Source organism: Canis lupus, chromosome 5, assembly GCF_011100685.1.
Source record: "Canis lupus familiaris isolate Mischka breed German Shepherd chromosome 5, alternate assembly UU_Cfam_GSD_1.0, whole genome shotgun sequence".
In the NCBI taxonomy this organism is placed as follows: Eukaryota; Metazoa; Chordata; class Mammalia; order Carnivora; family Canidae; genus Canis; species Canis lupus.
In genome coordinates, this window is record NC_049226.1 from 45222914 (window position 1) to 45241759 (window position 18846).

The following is an 18846-nucleotide window of genomic DNA, read 5'->3' on the forward strand; positions in this document are numbered from 1 at the left end:
TCTTCCTTGTCGTTTTCCTTTCTCTAGCTTATTTTATTATATGAATACAGTATTCTGTAATATAAAATATTATACATTATACTGTATTATATACATATATATACAAAATGTGTGTCAATTGACTTTATGTTCTCAGTAAGGCTCCTGGTCAACAGTAGGCTCTTAAGAGTTAAGTTTTGGGGGAGTCAAAAGTTATACATGGATTTTTGACTGTGGGGGTTCAGAAACCCTAATCCGCATATTTCTCATAGGTCGGCTATATCTGTATTCTATGACAAACTTCCAGACTCCCAGGATGAATCCCTTTGCCTCAGCATACAAATGTAGCTTTGAAAATCCATTAATATTCTATCTAGGAGACCAGGATTTCTATGCTGATTCCTTTTAAAACATAGTATTTAGGTAGCATGATCAAACAAAAGTGTGTGTGTGTGTGTGTGTGTGTGTGTGTAGGGAAAGAGTGGTTTGGAGGTGGTTAAAGTATACATCTAGAAATCCTCTCAGATTACAATTTGGTGCAAATGTATTAAATGCTTTTCATATTCTTTTCCCGTAACTTTTCTTAAAAGTGAATCATGTCAGAAGATACAACTCAAACTTGTCATTATATTCCTACAAGTGCAAAAATAACTTAGGTTTCTACAAATATTTTTGAGCCTTTTAATATACATTACAAATATTTTAGACCAATCACATTTTGTTGTGTGTAACATATTTACAAAACAAAAAATATATTACAATAAACATGAATGAAACAGTGAATCTGATCAACAACAAGCTTTGTCACAACCAGATATTTAAAAGGAATGCAAAAACCTGTTGGTCTGCATATATTAAGAGTTTTGAGATAAATAGGGCCCAGAATTATAATGTATCTGGAAAAAGATGAGGGAAATCCCAAATTTAATAAGTTAGGTAAGATTCTTTCTCATTGCTAATTACATAATATTTAATGATGTTTTAAACTGTGAACATTGATGAATTACCCAAACATGATACAAAGCTAATATAGTTCTATCATTTCAAAATGTACGTGACATTCACATAATAGCCTTTTAATATTATCATTATATACTGTGGTTCACACAATATCTACAAATGTGAATGAGAAAAAAAAAAAAAACCCAGGTCACAGCAACATGTCTCACATTCCAATTTTAAATAAGACAAGCACATACTGGATCAAACATTATTTCATAATACGTTAATAAATAACACCTAGTTTGTTATGGTTACCTTGAACAGTTTACAGCTGTATATTTAAAAAGAGAATATTTTTGGTGAGTTTGACATTGTCAGTAAAGGGTAAAATAAATAACAAACATAACAAAAAAAGGAAGGAGAGAGAAAGAAAGCAAGAAAGTGAGCAAGCAGGAAAGAAAGAGTTAGTTCTATACAGAACAAAGTATTTTTGACATGCTGCTTTTCTGGTACAGTTTGCCACAAGAAAATTAAAATAGAAACAGAAAAATGATTGTCTTTTAAAAACAACTTTTGAAAGCTTTTCACAATATTGAGCATGAACCTTTTAACATTAGCATGGAAATCTTTTTGCCGTCTGCTTTGCATATATTTACTATGCACATCGTGTATGTGCACCCCCAGAGAAACTTCCTGAAGTCACGGGACAGCAAGTGCTGACCCCTCAAGATGAGAAACAGCCAAAACACTGAACTGAAATCCAACCAGTGTGAAGTCTGCAAAGGTTTCCTTCTTGCTTTGCTTTCACAGATGTCCCTGTGTGAATGCTGTTCCTGTGGGCCCCCGGCTACTCTGAAAAAATAACCCCCACTGTAATAATCCAAGGGATCCAGTTTCAACATGTGGGAGGAGAACACGGTTCCTCTAGGCAAATCTGGACAAGCCATCGGACTCGGGTGGGAAGGTGAGCCCAGCTCTCCTGCCGCAACTGTGCCTACCTCATTACTCGTGTTGAGTGTGGATTTGCTACCCTCTCACAGCAACCGCTCACAAACCTAGAGGACAGAGACTCCTAATACACTTACACTGTGACTGTCCCAAACTGCTTCACAACCCATTTCCAGCTAAGAACATTTTCTTGACTAAGCAAAAGGAAGCGTATGAAGCCTAATGACAACATTGTAAGTTTCTTTCAAATCAGGTTTAGAGTTGAAGTTACGTCATTAAGACATGTTCTCTAAGCAACCACAGTTTTCTAAAGGGAAAGGTAGGGAGAAGCCCAACTTTCTGAACAGGAGCAAAGATTTCTATCTCCAGAGTCACTGTTTTCTTCAGTCAGCATTTCCACTAACTTTTAGCTTATCTAGGAAGAGTTGGCAATTGCTGCATTGTAATACAATCGCTTCCCACAATTCAAGTTCTTTTACACCACTTAGTCCTCTTGACCAAAAGAAGTATACAGTATTATGCTAAAGACCATTGTAAATTTCCATAAAAATAAAATACTTGGTGGTTGTGTTCCTAGAATGTATGTAAAGCCATGGCTCAAATTACATCTTTCCAATAAAATCTAAAAGCCATTAGTTAAAATCCATCATGTAAATCCAATTATCATAGCTTTTGCTCATTAATCCTGTTCTCAGACAATGAGATGGGTGTTATGCCTTTGGTGGCCTCTGTTTTCCCCACAAAATGCTGAGTCAGCTCCCCAAAGGGCAGGCTGGAATGTTGTAACTCCACAAGTTCATCTCACTAAAAGTTCCTTCCCTTGCTTTGGACTTTTTATGGTGGGGACTTGGGGAAACAAACATCCACGTTCCTTATCAATGAGGAATTAATTCACGAGTAATTTAACAGTTTAGTACTGGATACATGTTACTGGAGTTTTTTGGTTCACCTGTGAAAACTTCAGAATTGTGATGCACACTAAGCATTAGCACAGGTCTGCAGTGGAGGTGGAAAAGCTCACGAATTAATACAAGGGTTTTTGACCTTGATTTTCAAATTCAGACCAGGCATCATTGAGCTCCATGAAAATCATCTTTGCATATTGTTCATAGGGTTGCCCCGTAGCCTATAGAAGAAGCAAAAGCAAAAAAAAAAAAAAAAAAAAACATTAGATACTGCGGACCAAAATTTTATTTGTATTGCAATTTTCACAGCTAATATGTGGGCTCTGAGTAATTGAAATGTTTTTCTATTAGCCCATTTCTCTTTTTATAGCTCAATCTATATGATCCTAATTACTATGACCTCCCCAATACTCCCTCCCCTTAGGGATTCATATGCAGTAATAGTAATCCATGAATGAGTGGATATAGAGCACTTAACGAGCAGCAAAAGATGCACCCATTCTCCAGAATTATCTACTAATTGACAAAGGCTCATGATAGCTTATCTATAACTGATTGTATTTCTAAACTCCTAGACCCACAACACAGGTGTAGAGTTTGTGTATTTTTCTAGGCTCCTATTTCTTTTTCTGTTTTGATTCACTGGAATACATTGTTTCTTATTAAGTCTTCTCTTCAGACTAGTCACAAAATGTATGGAGAAATGAAAATGAAATATATCAAATTCAAACATGTGTTCCCAAGTGGCATTTCAACCATAGCCTCACATAACAGGACAGGGATAAATAACACCTAGTTTGTCTATATGACAGCAAGGCGACTCACTTTTATCTAAGAGGTTTCCACGTGTTATGATTTCAGTCGTGCCATGCAGTAGTTTCTGACATTGCAGAGCATGTATATGTGTATGTACTTCAATGCAAACATAAACTGGCACAATTGATATAATGACAAGTTTAGTTCCATTTTTTTTTTTTTTTAATTTTTATTTATTTATGATAGTCACACACAGAGAGAGAGAGAGAGGGGCAGAGACATAGGCCGAGGGAGAGGCAGGCTCCATGCACCGGGAGCCCGACATGGGATTCGATCCCGGGTCTCCAGGATCGTGCCCTGGGCCAAAGGCAGGCGCCAAACCGCTGCGCCACCCAGGGATCCCGCATTTTGAACACTTTGTTGATTCACACCAATTTTGCCAACTACATTCTAAAGCTTTTCCCCCATAATTGTGACTAAACATACTGCTATATCTCTACAGGAGAAAAATTTTCCTCTGTCCGGTTCTTAGCCCATCCTTACTATTTTAAACCAGGACACAATTTAAATCTGTTCCCTGAAAATTAGTCCATGGTAAATCATACACTTAAGTAAAGCCCTCTCATCCTATTATTGTAATATATAGTTTAATTTCTCTTGCTTCATAAAGCAAACTATTTGTTTAAATACTTGATGTTAGCCCATGGACTTTATTTTATCATTTAAATAGCCTAGTAACCAGCAAGTTGAGAATATAATGTTTTAATACATGGTCAGAAACCAATAGAATGAGGATGGCAGAAGCAACCTGATAGGGCAAGTTATACTCACTTTATCTGGGTGTACCACCAGCACAGCCCTCCTGTACACCTTTTTCACCTGTTCTGGTGTTACCAGGTCTGCCATGCCAACTGGTTTCCATTTGGTCTCCCCAGCCCACAGCACAGTGTGCATTGTGGACAGAAGTGCTCTGATATTTCTCTCTTTGCCTTCAATCCATTCCAAAATCTGTAAATGCACAGAGAATTAGGAAATTCAAATGTTTTCAAGTCCCCAAGGTCCCCACCAAGACTTTGGAACCCAGAGCAACATCAACTACTTAGGACTCTGTGCATACAGCCATGCCGTTTCCTCTGCCTGGGATCATTTTCCCCATCCAACTCCTAACTTGTCTTTCTGGTTGACCCTTCATCGTCCTTTTAAAGCCTGCTCATGAATTTCATACTGTTCACCTTTGAGAGCTTGAATTCCTTCCTCTATGCCCCACCCCAGAGTTAATCTCACTCCTAAAGCATGAACTCTATGGCAGCATACCCCATGTCTACTTTGGTCTCTGCTATCTGCCTCTGTCTAGTGCAGTGTCTAGCACACAGACACTAAATAAATACTCCTTGAAAAAAAGAACAAATTTCTCTGGGATAATCCCTTAAACATGTTTCTATCATAATATGTGTGATACCTTATCATAATCACCTGTGTGTTTGTCCTTCCTTGCCATTAGGCAGAGTTGTCTGAGAAAAGGTACCATTTCTTTTATATCAGTGTAACTCAGGAGCCAAATAACATGCCTGGTTCAAAACAGAGCTCAAAAATGAATTATCCAAGAAGTTCTATGAATGCTCATAGTTTGAACCAATGAGGTGATAAAGTTGAAGGATTTGTAAGAACACACCAGCATTTAGCACATAATAGCTGCTCTGTGGGTATTTGTTGGTAAATGAATGGTTTAGGCAAGGTAATGATGGCTGCTCTCCCAAGCAACTAAATATTCTGTATAGCTAAATAACCAAGCATAAACTACTTTCTTTCATAGAAAACTTTCAGAGTTTGCCTAATGAACAAAAGTTATCAAGATGGAACACAGAGTTGTGGAAGGTATATGAAACCCCTGTGGTGTTACATGAAATAAAAGGCACATACAAACAAAGGATCCTCAAAGAGTACTCAAAAGAGTTTCTAAGAATCTATATATTTTTAACAAATGTTCAAATCTGTCTGGAAATATGTTACATTTCTTTAAAATGTGTAAGATGGACTGGCTGTGCTAATCCTGGTTTTGGAGATCTTTTAATGCAGTAACAAGATCAGAGCCCCATCTCCCAGTTTGTTCTAGTGGGTCAGCATATTTAGAATTTTGTCACGTAGGAATTCAATCTCTCCATCTGTGAGAAACATTCCAATTCTCTTGATCTTTTACAAACCCTTCCTTCACTACCTCACACAATTCATCCACATAACCATCCTTTTATTTCCAAGCTAAACTGGAGTATCTGGTTTACAATTTCTTTTTAATGGGGAAATATTTTTTCCCCAAATCTAATCTTACCTAGACTTCTAGAATAAAAACAGATAAAAGTAGAACTGCTTTGGTTGAAAGTGGAGGGAAGCAGTGAGGAAGCCAGGAAACAGGAACACTGATGCTCCATACCCATGACCTTGTCACATGACTTTGTCACACAGAATAATCACAATGGGGGGGGCTCACTCACCTTTAATTTCTCAGGATCCATTTCCTTAGCCATTTCCTCCTTTCTCATCTCAGCTATTGTTCGAGGCCCCTTTTTGTCTTTGTGTGCATTGAAACCTTGACCAGAAAGTAGGTCTTCAAAGTCAGCTGCTTTTTGTTTCCCTTCTGCAATACAGTTTTTGAAAAATCATTATAATTTTTACTCTTAAACATAAAATCATATCACCTCATAGCACTTAGGTGCTTTCACATGCATTAATCCTCTTAGTCCTTATATTAACAAATGAATAGGGTATGAGACTGTCATGCCCATTTAACAGATGAGGAAAATGAGGTCTAGAGAACCTAAGAGATTTGCCCAGAATCATAAACCATATCCGTGGCAAAGCTAGAACTCCAGGCCAGATTGTTAGACTAAATCCAACTCTATAACACCTTTCCCATTGTGTCACCTTTTTACAGCTGAGGATACTCATTATGCCTCCCACCCCACTCACCCCAGTCAGACAACTAGTTAGTATCAGTGATGGGAATAACACCTGGGTTTTGGTACTTGCACAGATGCCACCACTTTCCTGCCCACACCCAGCTGACAGTTTAGTCCCTTACAGTGCTCTTATTCACCAAGTCTGGCTGTAGCCTCACAATCTTTCTTAGTGTTTAAAGAAGCAGCCTAGCATGGTGGCAAAGAGCAAAGTCTCTGGAGCTGGACTCTCCAGGCTTAAGTTACAGCTCTGCCACTTATTGGCAATGTGACCTTGGGCCAAGTCACTTAATCATCTGCATGCCTCAATTTTCTCATCTGTAAAACAGGGATAGTGTTAACAATACTTACTTACCTCATAGGGTTCTTGTGAGAATTGGTACATTAACATTTTAAAGTGTTTCGAATAGTGCCTTACTACTTAAATGTTTATTAAATTAAAACAGAATAGAACCAAAACACAGAAATCCACACTGTCAGTACTCATCCACCAAAGGTGGCATGTGAATTGAAACCCATTTGCCGTCTCTATACTATAAGACGTTCTGAACACACACTCTCACACATGCACACACTAAAATTTAAGTACTCTGAGATGAGGGATTTTGTCTGTCTTGTTCACTGTTGTAATCCCCAATGTTTTCTTACTGAAGATGGTCCATAAATATCTGCTGACTAAAGACCCTACTCAAAATAAAAATGGAAGAGAAGCTACAAGACTCTATGGAATTGTCCAAGCAATATCCACTGCTAACCAAAGAACAAACATGATGTTATATATGAAAAAAAAATCCATTATGTTGTTGTCTTGAGAAGACAGTTATGTGAAGGGGTGTGACAGTTATGAGAAGGGGTTCTGAAGCCACATTGTCTGGGTTTTAATCTTGCTTTTGTCACTAACAAGCTGTACAAACTTAAGAAATTACTATTTATTTCTGTCATAGATTTTCTGTCTACGACATGGGTTTGGTTTTGAAGATTATATGAAATAATACATGAAACTGCTTGGAATAAGTGGCAGAGCTACAGTTACTAGAAAAAGTAGAATTTCCTTTTCCTTGGTCCATCGAAAGGCCTGTTTCCTTACCATGTCCTTATACATTTAGTTCTTGAGTACGAGCAAATCAATTGAAATGTAATACATTATAACAGGCCATTTAATAAACTCAAATTTAACCATCCCTAACTAGGCAAAATACATTATTTTTTACTTGTTATCAAGAATCTCATTCAAAAAAAGAAAGAGTCCTATCTACAGTATCCTCTAGCCAGCTTTAGCTGTTGGCCCATTTTGTTTGTGTTCTTTTAACTTTCTCCTCAGACGAGAGGATAAAAACCATCATAGAAAACCCAATGATCTCAGAAACATCCACCAACCAGAGCATAAGCAAGACTAAATGTCCAGGATGTACACACTCCTCTAATCAGGATTCAAATATGACCAGTGCTTGCAAGGTTCCCAACCTGTCTCTTCTACTCCTTTTTCCAAAGGAGTAACAGCTTCCAAGAACCAGCCACCCCTCCATTCACATTGATTCGGTATTCACTTAATGCCTACTACATGCCAAGCACTAAGCTAGGGGCTAATGATAATATGCCACAGTCCCTGCTCTCCATCTGGTCTCAGTATGGAGACAGACAAGTGAACTAGTAGTCACAAAATGATTAAAGTGTTATGAGCATGGTAAACCCAGGTGCTTCAGGCACAGAGTGGGAAGTAGGGATCATGGTGTGCCTCTACAACTATAAGACTGATTCAGAAAACACTGGAATTGTTTTCAGTCTCCTTCTTCAGATGTACACACATACAGGTAGTATGACAATACAGGCTACCCTCTGGTCAGGCTACACACCATCATCCTTACCCAAATTAGTTGATCCTTTCCCACGTTCATTCTGCCCCCCAGGCATGGCTGAGAAGCTCACGTTGTAGTTGGGCCGGTTCTGAGGAGAGGAGTGGGGGATGCCAGCCTGTGGCTTAGATGGTGTCTGCTGCCAGCTGTAGCCGCCTCCCTGCTGCCACCCTCCACCCATGGGCTGGGGAGACGCTTTCTGTGGTGAGCTGAGAGGTGGAAATCCTCCACCCAATCCAGTTGGTGTGGTGGGTTTGCTGGCAAATGAAGAACTACCTACAGAAACACAAATAGAGAGAGGGTAGGACTGCTATTTTGAGTAGCCTCTAATTCCTGTGTCCCAAGTTACTGTTTTCAGTGGCTTGAGCGGAAATTACCTTGACTAATAGCACAATGAACCTTCCTAATAGAGAAATTACAGGTATATATTTCCTTTAATCTCCACATTGACATTTTGAGGTATGTATTAATAGCCCCATCATTTTCTTCAGATAAGCAAACTGCAGTTCAGAGCAGTTAAGTGATTTACTCCAAGACTCAGAGCCAACAAGTGGCAGAACTGGGATTTGAATCCAAGTCTTTGACTCCAAGCCTGAAGAGCCCTGGCTTTTCCCTCTGTGCCATCTCCCTCCTTCCTACCTTCTAAGCACATTCTATTTTTTCACTGGAAGAAAAACTACCAAAAGACAAGAATAGAGAATAAAACAAATATGCTCACTCATTAAGGTATGACTTAAAAGTCAATGATCAAGATTAATCATTGTTTGTTGTAAGTACAAACGTGATTAGTACCCAAGAGTAAACAAAGATATTTTGAAATTTCAGAAGTAGGTTTCAATTTCACACTTCTTGCATTTCATTGCAGGAAAGCAAACACAACTTTCAACCAGGCAAATTATCTTACTCAAGCTTTAAAAAAATGATTATTACTCTGTGCTGGGAATTTAAGTAGAATTCTGATTCCACCATCTCCAAACTTTTAAGTATTCACTCCATACATGCTGGGCTCTTTCCAAAATACAAAAGCCAGTTGTGGCTTTGTTTAAGGAAGCAAAATGAGAAACTGGAATGTAGTGATCTCGAGGAAGCCTTCCATGCACCAAATCCAAAGTAAGAGTGATAATAAAATAACTAATATTTATGTACAAAATATGTTTGTGTATATTACTGTCTTCAGTCTATACAACACTCTTAAGGAGGTAGGTAGTACTATGACCCCACTTTATTATTTTTATGTTTTTAATCCATAAGTAGTGTATGTATGTATGTACATATATTTTTATTTTAAATTGAATTTCATTAACATGTAGTGTATTATTAGTTTCATAGGTAGAATTTAGTGATTCATCAGTTGCATATAACATTCAGTGCTCATTACATCAAATGTCCTTCTTAATGCCCATCACCCAGGTTCCCCACCCATCCAGCAATCCTCAGTTTATTTCCTATAGTTAAGAGTCTCTTATGGTTTGTCTCCCTCTTTGCTTTCATCTTATTTTTCCTTCCCTTCCCCTATGTTCATCTGATTTGTTTCTTAAATTCCACATATGAATGAAATCATATGATATTTGTCTTTTTTGACTGACTTTTTTCAGTTAACATAATACTCTCTAGGTTCCATCAATGTCATTGTAAATGGGAAGATTTCATTCCTTTTGATGGCTGAGTAATATTCTATTGTATATATACACCACATCTTCTTTATCGATTTATCTGTCTATGGACATCTGGGTTCTCTCCATAGTTTAGTTATTGTGGACATTGCTGCAATAAACATTGGATGCGTGTGGCCCTTCAAATCACTGTTTGTATCCTTTGGATAAATACCTAGTAGTGAATCACTGGGTTGTAGGGTAGCTCTATTTTTAACTTTTTTTTTTTTAAGATTTTATTTATTTATTCATGAGAGACACAGAGAGAGAGAGAAGGCAGAGACACAGGTAGAGGGAATAGCAGGCTCCATGTAGAGAGCCCGATGTGGGACTCGATCCTGGGTCTCCAGGATCATACCCTGGGCCGAAGGCAGCACTAAACCACTGAGCCACACAGGCTGCCCTATTTTTAACTTCTTGAGAAACTTCCATACTGTCTTTCAGAGTGGCTGCACTAGTTTGCATTCCCACCAACAATGTAAGAAGGCTCCCCTTTCTCCACATCCTCACTAACATCTGTTTTCCTGAGTTGTCAATTTTAGCTATTCTGACTGCTGTGAGGTGGTATCTCATTGTGGTTTTGATTTATATTTCCCTGCTACCAAGTGATGTTGACCATTTTTTTCATGCTGACCCCACCTTGAAAATGAGGAAATCCAAAACTCTGAGAAGTTTCCACATGTGCCCATGATGGCACAGCTAGTTAGTGGTGCTGGGACTTAACTATAGGCATCCTACCTCCAAATGTCATGCTCATTTTTTGCACCCATAATCCTGAATTCCTCCCCAAATCTCTGAGCCTGTCACTACAATTTATCCCTTACTGTTTCTTCTTTCTATAAATCTTTCCCTTATTCTCATCTAGGACTCCTTCTGCCTTCCCCACTGGGAATGCTGTATTATGGACATTGGGAATTGGAGTCAATCTGACTTTGAGTCTCAGTTTTTTCACCCATTCATGCACACATTTATTCATCCATCCATCCGTTTATTCATCAGTATTTACAGGGTATCTGTGTCCCATTTACTCTGCTGGGCGCTGGAAATGCAGCACTGAGAATATGATCTATAGAGAATCCTACCTCTTCTGAAGCTCAGTGAAAAACTTCAACTCACTGAGCTTCAGTTTCCTCATTTGTAAAACCAGAACCACATCTATATCACAGGTATATAATAAAGACACAAAGGCTATATGAAAATATTTCACAAACCCTGAATTAAGTGAATTAAGAGACATTATATATTATAATACAATGTAAATTCATATGACCAGTATACACCAGTACATGATAAAGGCTCAATAAATACTTGTTAATAGGAAAAGGTAATGATGGAAGGTCTGAGGCTTGGCATTGCCCCTTGTCAATATGTAACTCAGAGCACGAAGCCTCTTTCATGAGCCTCTGGGCCCAACTGCCAACAGCACATCAATATACACCTTAGGCGGGGTATTCATTCTGCACTGGGATTTCATTTTACAGTGTGAGGCTCCTTACTATTGTCTTCTGAATATATATATAGATAGATATAGATAGATATATATTGTCTTCAGAATATATATATTAAATTCAATAAATATGGAAAAGCCTAAAAACTAAATAAAATAAAACAAAACAAAATAAAATAAAATAAAAGCTTCCATATTCCCATTACACTGTTATTTATTCATTCATTACAAAACCAGGAGTTGGTTCTTTGAAAGAATTAATAAGATAGATAAACCATTAGCCAGCCTTATTCATTCATTTATAAAACACTATTGAGCATCTTTCATATGCTAGGCTGCAGACATAATGGTGAAAAGGCAAATGCTGATCCTGCTCACAAGGGGCTCATCAACATTGCAGGACTTTCTGATGCCTACTCTTCCAGAATATTCTCTACCATGTTCAGAAATTTAATTTTTAATGCTACTGAAGCAGGGAACTGACAAAAATGCAAAGCAGCAGCTAAACCCAGAGGCCACTGCTATCCTCATTAAAAGCTAAAGCAGTGGTTATCAGGCTTGGTCGTGCTTTACAATCACCTGGGGAGCTTTTAAAACTCCCTATACTCAGGCCACAGCCAGACCAATTAGATCAGACTGTCTATGGGAGGAACTAAGGCATTGGTGTTCATATCAGAATTGTTGAATGTGAAAATACCGTTAGGAGAAGGACACTGTCTTTTGTCTTTTCTGAATTGCAGATATGTAATTTAGAAGTTTAATTTTAATCCTCAAAGCAATTGCCAAGGTGTCAAAAATTCTTCTTCCCTTTGCTTATACACCTGGTTCAGTGTATAAGGCTTGAGGAAAGTCACTTCACTTTCCTAAGTTATGTGACCTGAAAAATGAAGAAATGTAGGAAGCCAGTTTTCCCAGCAGTTGTAAGAATTACTATCTTTCAAAACTGACAAAGAACTCCTACCCAGCAGGTTTGTTGTTGCAGTGATATGGGTGTAGCTACTCTGAAATTATTCTTGTTGTATGACAGTTAATGCTGTTGAGATCCAGGGCAATGGAAGACACACATGTGGAACAGGGCAAAGCACAGAAAATCCCTGTGACTGGATGGGATTTTATATATAGTTATACCTGCTCATCTCCCCTCTCTGTCTCCTGAAAGGCAGAGCAGTGACACCCACTCCAGTATCAGTGAACACCCTTAGCACACAGACCTTGGTTTCCAAATGCCATTCTTTACAAAAATGGATAAAGATTTCTTGGAGAATGACTGGTTTTAGGACTGGGGAACAGACATTTCAAAACAAGCAAAGAACATTTCGTTGTGCCATAAAGAAAGAAGGATCTCAAAAACTGATGAACACAAGTGAAAAGGGCACAGAAGCAAAAAAAAAAAAGGAACTTTCACAAACCAAACCAAATCTGAGATGTGAACATTACAGAAAGTAATGACAATAGCGAATCAAAAAAAGAATATATTAGTCCATTCTGATGAGAGACAGAAAGAAAAAGAGATTCTTTTTTTAAAAAAAAAAAAAGTGAATGCCAATTAATATATGCAAAAAGAAGGGCAGAATCAGAAAAATCACAGTTTTGTCACCATCATAGTAATAACTGCTCCAGGCAAGAATTATTAATGACTGCTAAAACCAGTAGCTAAATCAGATGGAGAATCGGATATTCTCAGATAGGATAGTCTCAAATTATCTCCAGATTATTCATCAATTACAAAGAGAAAAAATGGTAACTTTGTAATGAAGAAACCTGGCAGACAGCCCCTAAAGCCAGTGATCAAAGTTAACATCAAACCCAAACTGAGACTTTCTCAACTAGTCTATATATCCTTCAAGGATCAATATCATAAAAGGAAAAAATATATATATAAAGGAATGATTCCAGATTACAGGTGTCTAAAAGGACATGACAACTAAATGCAGGATATGATGCTGGATTTTTAAAAAGAACTTTCTGGGATCCCTGGGTGGCGCAGCGGTTTGGCGCCTGCCTTTGGCCCAGGGCGCAATCCTGGAGACCCGGGATCGAATCCCACGTCGGGCTCCCGGTGCATGGAGCCTGCTTCTCCCTCTGCCTGTGTCTCTGCCTCTCTCTCTCTCTCTCTGTGACTATCATAAATAAATTTTAAAAAAAAATTTAAAAATAAAAATAAAAAAATAAAAAGAACTTTCTATAAAGATCACCTCTTTAGAGAGGTCTTTCCTAACCACCTAATACCTAAAATAACACCCCAGGCCATCCATCACTCACATGCTCTCTGCTTTTTTTTCCCATGCGCTTAAGATGGGGCTTGTAAGTGTGAGCTCTGGAGCTTCAGGGTGTGAAACCATGTGACTCGGGTGTGTGACTTAATCCTCTGTGCCCCAGTTTCCTCGTCTGCAAAATGAGGATACCAGTCCCTATTTCGAAAGATTATTGAGGAGATTAAATAAAATGATACAGGTAGAGGACCTAAAATAACATTGCTATTTTTTATTAACTGATACTATTATCATACATTTGTTCATTTACTATTTCTTTCCCCTTCTAGAATATAGGATTCAGGAAGGCAGGAATTTTGTTTTGGTTTTGTTTGTTTGGTTTTTACTAACACAATGTTAAAAAACAGAAGGCACTTAGCAAATAGTTGTGGAATGGACAAAAAATGAACAGTGAGTAAGATTTTATTTGAAGCAGAATTTCACCTGATGTTATGATTTTAAAATTTGAAGCTTATACTAAGAAGGAAAAGAAAGGAAAGAAAAATCATTTTGAGAATTCTTAAAAAGAATTCTAAAGAGTGTATGATGGAAGGTCAAGATTCTGACACAATTACTGGCAATAATGGAGTCATGCTCTCATTCCCTATAGATGATTTGGCTCTAAAGACTCAGAAGGGTTCTCTTGAGAACCTAAACTATCAGCATGGCCAATTCGAAGCTTTAGGTGAGGAACACCCTATCCTTATTTAACTCCACACTGCCCAGAGGAGGAAGGAGAAAGGAAAAAAAAAAAAAGTTTTATGACATGCTAGTCCAACAAACTGTTCCTTGAAAAAAAGGTTCCTTGGTAACATAATTTGAGAACCCTGCAAACTACATCCTTTGGGGAACATCACAATGAACGGTTATGCATAGAAGTTTTTGCAATAATCAATGTTCACTAAACTTAGTGCTTCCAAAATGACTTGCTCATGGAATACTTATCCTACAACAGTGATTAACATATGATGAAAGGCATTTTGAAAATAATATACAGACTCTTTTTTCTGTATGGAATTTTACAAACTGACCAAAGAGCGCTGTAGTCAGTGGAGAGAAGAGGGATGTTGACGTGAGGATCCCAGGGGTGCCATCACAGGAAGGCCTGCGCACAGCGGGCCCCATATGGCACAAATCTATCTTGACTAGCATCATTTCTCAGCATTTCCCTACATGTCCCTTACCTTTGCTAAACTCTGTTATTAGGTGCTCCTGAAGGTTCTAACTATACTTATGTTACTAATCCAAAATAATGCATTGGAGAAACGGTTTATTAGGGGTTAATTCCAACTCAGTGTTTGAAGCCTGTTTTCTTTTTTTAAAGCCAATCTCAAATTTTAGAGTATTGCTTAAGAATATACTATTTTAGTATGTATTTTCCCACGTAACAATACCAGCTTATTGTAATACCAGAGATTAGATGTAAGGCTTTGTAGCCAAAATAAGTGCTATTTATATCTTAACCTGCTGAGTTCATACCTAGTGTCCCAAGGTCAGCAAAAGGATCCAGAGTCTGCGGTTTGTTCTGATGGGTGGGTGTGCCATGTGAGGATCCTGTTGGGCTTGTGGCAGCTGACTTGCTTCCTACACCAAAACCTCCTGAAACGGATAAAATCATTGAAAATGAGTTAGTTGTCCAAGGCTGAATTCTGAAATTCAGAAATCCAGAGCTACTGCTCATCTTGCCTCCAATAGCAAATTAGGATAGGGTCTGCAAATATGTTAGAAGTTACCAGACCATATTTCCCTGACTTAAGCAATAGTGGGCTGGAGAAGGAACAGGGAACAGAGAAGGCATATGTCATTTCCTGGCCATCCCTGTAAACTATTATGTCCAGTGTTTACGTCTCATATCACCTGACTTCATTCTTTCCAATGAGATTTGAAGTCAGGACTGGATCTGAATTCTGGCTCTGCCATTTCCTAACTGAGTAACTTGACATGTTGCTTGATTTTTCTGAGCTTCAATATTTTTTAATTGGTTAAACAAGGAAATAGTAACTGCTTCAAAAAGTTGCTGTGATAAGCATATAATGTGTGTATGTGTGTACGCATGCTCACGTGTGCATATATGTATGAGCGTGTGTGTTAACTTGCACTGTACTGGAAATGCAGTCATACAAGATGGCTCTCAAGAACTATCATATTAGCCATGACAAAGAGAATTTATTTATTACAGACAAATTCAACCCTAAAACAAATCCCTTGTTAAGAAAGACTATGCAGATTATTCAGTACCTACTCTATGCCAGAAAACTTCATATAAGCTGTTTCACTTATACAACTGTGTGAGACAAGATTATTAACTCTGTTTTACGGATTGAAAAATGGAGGGTCAGGCTTATAAAAAAAATCTGCACGTTTCTAAGTGGTTGAGTCAGCTACATACCCAGATGTTATCTAATTCTATTGTGAAAACAGACATGCAGCAAATGAAACTGTGAATAGTTAAATAATGTATAATAAAACACACTACTACCATGTCATCAAAGACAATATGAAAAGCTCCACCAGAAGGTCAGTCTTTAGGAAATTACCTAGGTGGGCTATAATACTCTGCAGGTACTCATGATAGCTTGGGTGAAGGATTATGCTTTAGCAATTGGCTAAATGTGCACAAAAATAACCAGTTGACTTTTACCTGGTTTGGTATGCCAATCCCAACCTCCTGAAACATCTGGCTGAATGTTCACAGCAGGTGTACTAGAAGCTGCAAATGGGAAGAAAAAGAATCATAACAAAGTAACTGAGAACCTGCTTTCTTGAGTTCACACAGAAAAACACTGTCCCTTCCATGAAGCCTGCATGACCTGTACCAAGTGGGTCCCAAGTGATTCATCTCCCTTTCTAAGTTCTCCCAACATTCTGCAACACTGATATTTTCGTGCCTTCATCTATGGTTATTTACATTACAGTGGGTAAAACCCATATACTGTCTGTTTGTCTTCCAGAAGGAATATTGGCTTACCCATATTTTACTTCCATCCACACTTTGAATTAGTTCCTTGAAGACCTGAAAAATCTTATTTTTGTGTGTCCTACCTCTACATATAGCACAGTCAGTAGCCAATAAGAAAAGGTAAAAAGAAACTTAAACTCCATTTGCCTTTAGTTGGTATTAATAAGTGTATGAGAGCCATGATCAGCTTAGAACTGAAATTTTGTTTTATCTTCTGCTGTGACTGAACGAAGAATGATGAGTCAAGCAGAGCATGTATTGAGCACTAACTATATACATCATTTACCATGCTGGTGTCATAGTTCACTATCACTCAAAACTAACTGCCATTTGAAGAGAGATCATTCTGACCCCTCTCAAAATTCCAAATGTAGAATTTGAAAGAAATGTTCAGCTATAGAGAATCAGATGTATTAGAAGAATACACATTGGTAGAGTAAACTTTTGCTGAATACATAACACATAAATTATTGAGTTGATAAATACAATGGAAAGAAAAATCTAGAGTAAGGGCATGGAGATGAGTTATAATATGAAGTGAAGCAGTTGGAGACCTCACTGAGAAGGTGCCAGGGGAGCAAAGATCAAAGGAGGTGAAGGAGTTAGTCATGCCAATGCCTGGGGAAGAGAAGACAGCCAGTACAACAGCAAGAGGCCAGTATGGCTAGAATGGAGGGAGCAAGAGGGAGAGGATATGAGGTCACAGCACTGGAGTGCATGAGAGCACATGGGCTACATAGGCCATTTTGATGACTCTGGCTTCCATGCCGAGTGAGCAGAAACGACAGCTTTAACCCCTATCCCTGCATCTTTCTTCCCAAAGTAATTAACTTCCAATCAGGAGATTCTCTTCAGGGGCCACTACTCAAGGTGAGAGGTGAATTTCTTGTATGTTGTCCTATGACCCCACTTTAAATAGTTTGACATTTAAGACCAATTGGAAATCACCCATAAAAGTTTTTCTTTGAATGAGTTCTCATTTTCAGAATTTGGCCAATGTTGTACAACTATCCTTTGTTTGCATTTGCTTGGCTTCCAAGAAGTCAACCTGATGATGACTAGACTGCATTCACCTGGTGAGCTCAGGGTGCCTTCAACAATACCTCACCCTGCAGACTGAGGCCAGTAATGTTCAGTAGACTTCAGCAGTGAGAATAAGCTATAATTCTCTAGCTTGAAATCATTTGTTCTCCACTACAAAGCTCCAGTTTTAATCAGTGTTACCTAAATGATACCCTTTGTACTGAACAAATGGATAATTACTATTCTTTCCATATAACCTAAGTCTCTAATATAGAAATATAAAGTGGTCCTCATATGTAATTTTTAATTTTCTAGTGGTCACATCAAATAAGGCAAAAAAAAAAAAAACCACTGGTGGAAATAATTTTAATATATTTTATTTAATCCTATGCATTCAAAATATTACCTTAAGGGATCAATATAAATATACTAATGAGATATTTTACAATCTTTTTTGTATTAAGTTCTGAAATTTGTCATATATTTAATATCTAGAGAGCAGTTCAAATCAGACTAGCCACATTTCCTGTGCTCAAGACAATCCAGAGCATTTAATATGTTACTGTAATTTTTGATTTCCAAAAGGGAGATGCATTATGTAGCTTTTCCCAAACAAAACAAATCACCTACAGGATGCTTTTATATATGAGGACCTATTAGTGTCTTGTGGAAAATGATGTTCCACTGAACACAATATAAAATACATTCTTATGGGGCACTTGGGTGGCTCAGTTGGCTAAGTGTCCAATTGTTGGTTTCAGCTCAGGCTATGATCTTGCAGTCATGAGATCAAGCCCCATATGGGGCTCTGCTCTCAGCAAAGAGTCTGCTTCAGATTCTCTCCCCCCTCTGCCCCTCTCCCTGCTCACACACTCTCTCTCTCTAAAATTAATAAATAATATCTTTTAAAAATTAATTAATTAACTAAAATACGTTCTTACCATGCACTGTAGGTGAAGGACTTCTTGTAGGCTGAAGAAAGGGGTCACTGGAAGCACTGGATGTGGTCAGAAAAGAGCCCAGCAAGTCTTGACCTGATGGTTTAGAAGGGGCTCCAAATGGGTCAAAGGTGGCACCTAGGCAACCAAATGAAAAACGTGTCTCTTTGTCCTGTGAGTTCATTCATTAAGTAAATATTGAAGAGTTGTCACTATAGGCAGGCATTAGACCAAATACTTG

At 38.0% G+C, this 18846-nt stretch overlaps 1 protein-coding gene across 4 annotated transcripts in view; it reads right to left on the reverse strand.

Moving 5' to 3' along the window:
* Nucleotides 1–646: 646 nt before the first annotated feature.
* DNAJC6 (DnaJ heat shock protein family (Hsp40) member C6) overlaps nucleotides 647–18846 on the reverse strand; it is a 139127-nt gene continuing 120927 nt past the window's right edge. For all 4 annotated transcript variants that reach the window (XM_038537231.1, XM_038537230.1, XM_038537232.1 and 1 more), the window contains 7 exons: nucleotides 18609–18743; nucleotides 16327–16395; nucleotides 15165–15284; nucleotides 8347–8610; nucleotides 6020–6162; nucleotides 4362–4538; nucleotides 647–2995 (listed from right to left, as the gene is read on the reverse strand). In XM_038537231.1, coding sequence (XP_038393159.1) covers nucleotides 2894–2995; nucleotides 4362–4538; nucleotides 6020–6162; nucleotides 8347–8610; nucleotides 15165–15284; nucleotides 16327–16395; nucleotides 18609–18743 — 1010 coding nt within the window. In that variant the 3' untranslated portion in view covers nucleotides 647–2893. The remainder of the gene's footprint in view (nucleotides 2996–4361; nucleotides 4539–6019; nucleotides 6163–8346; nucleotides 8611–15164; nucleotides 15285–16326; nucleotides 16396–18608; nucleotides 18744–18846) is intronic.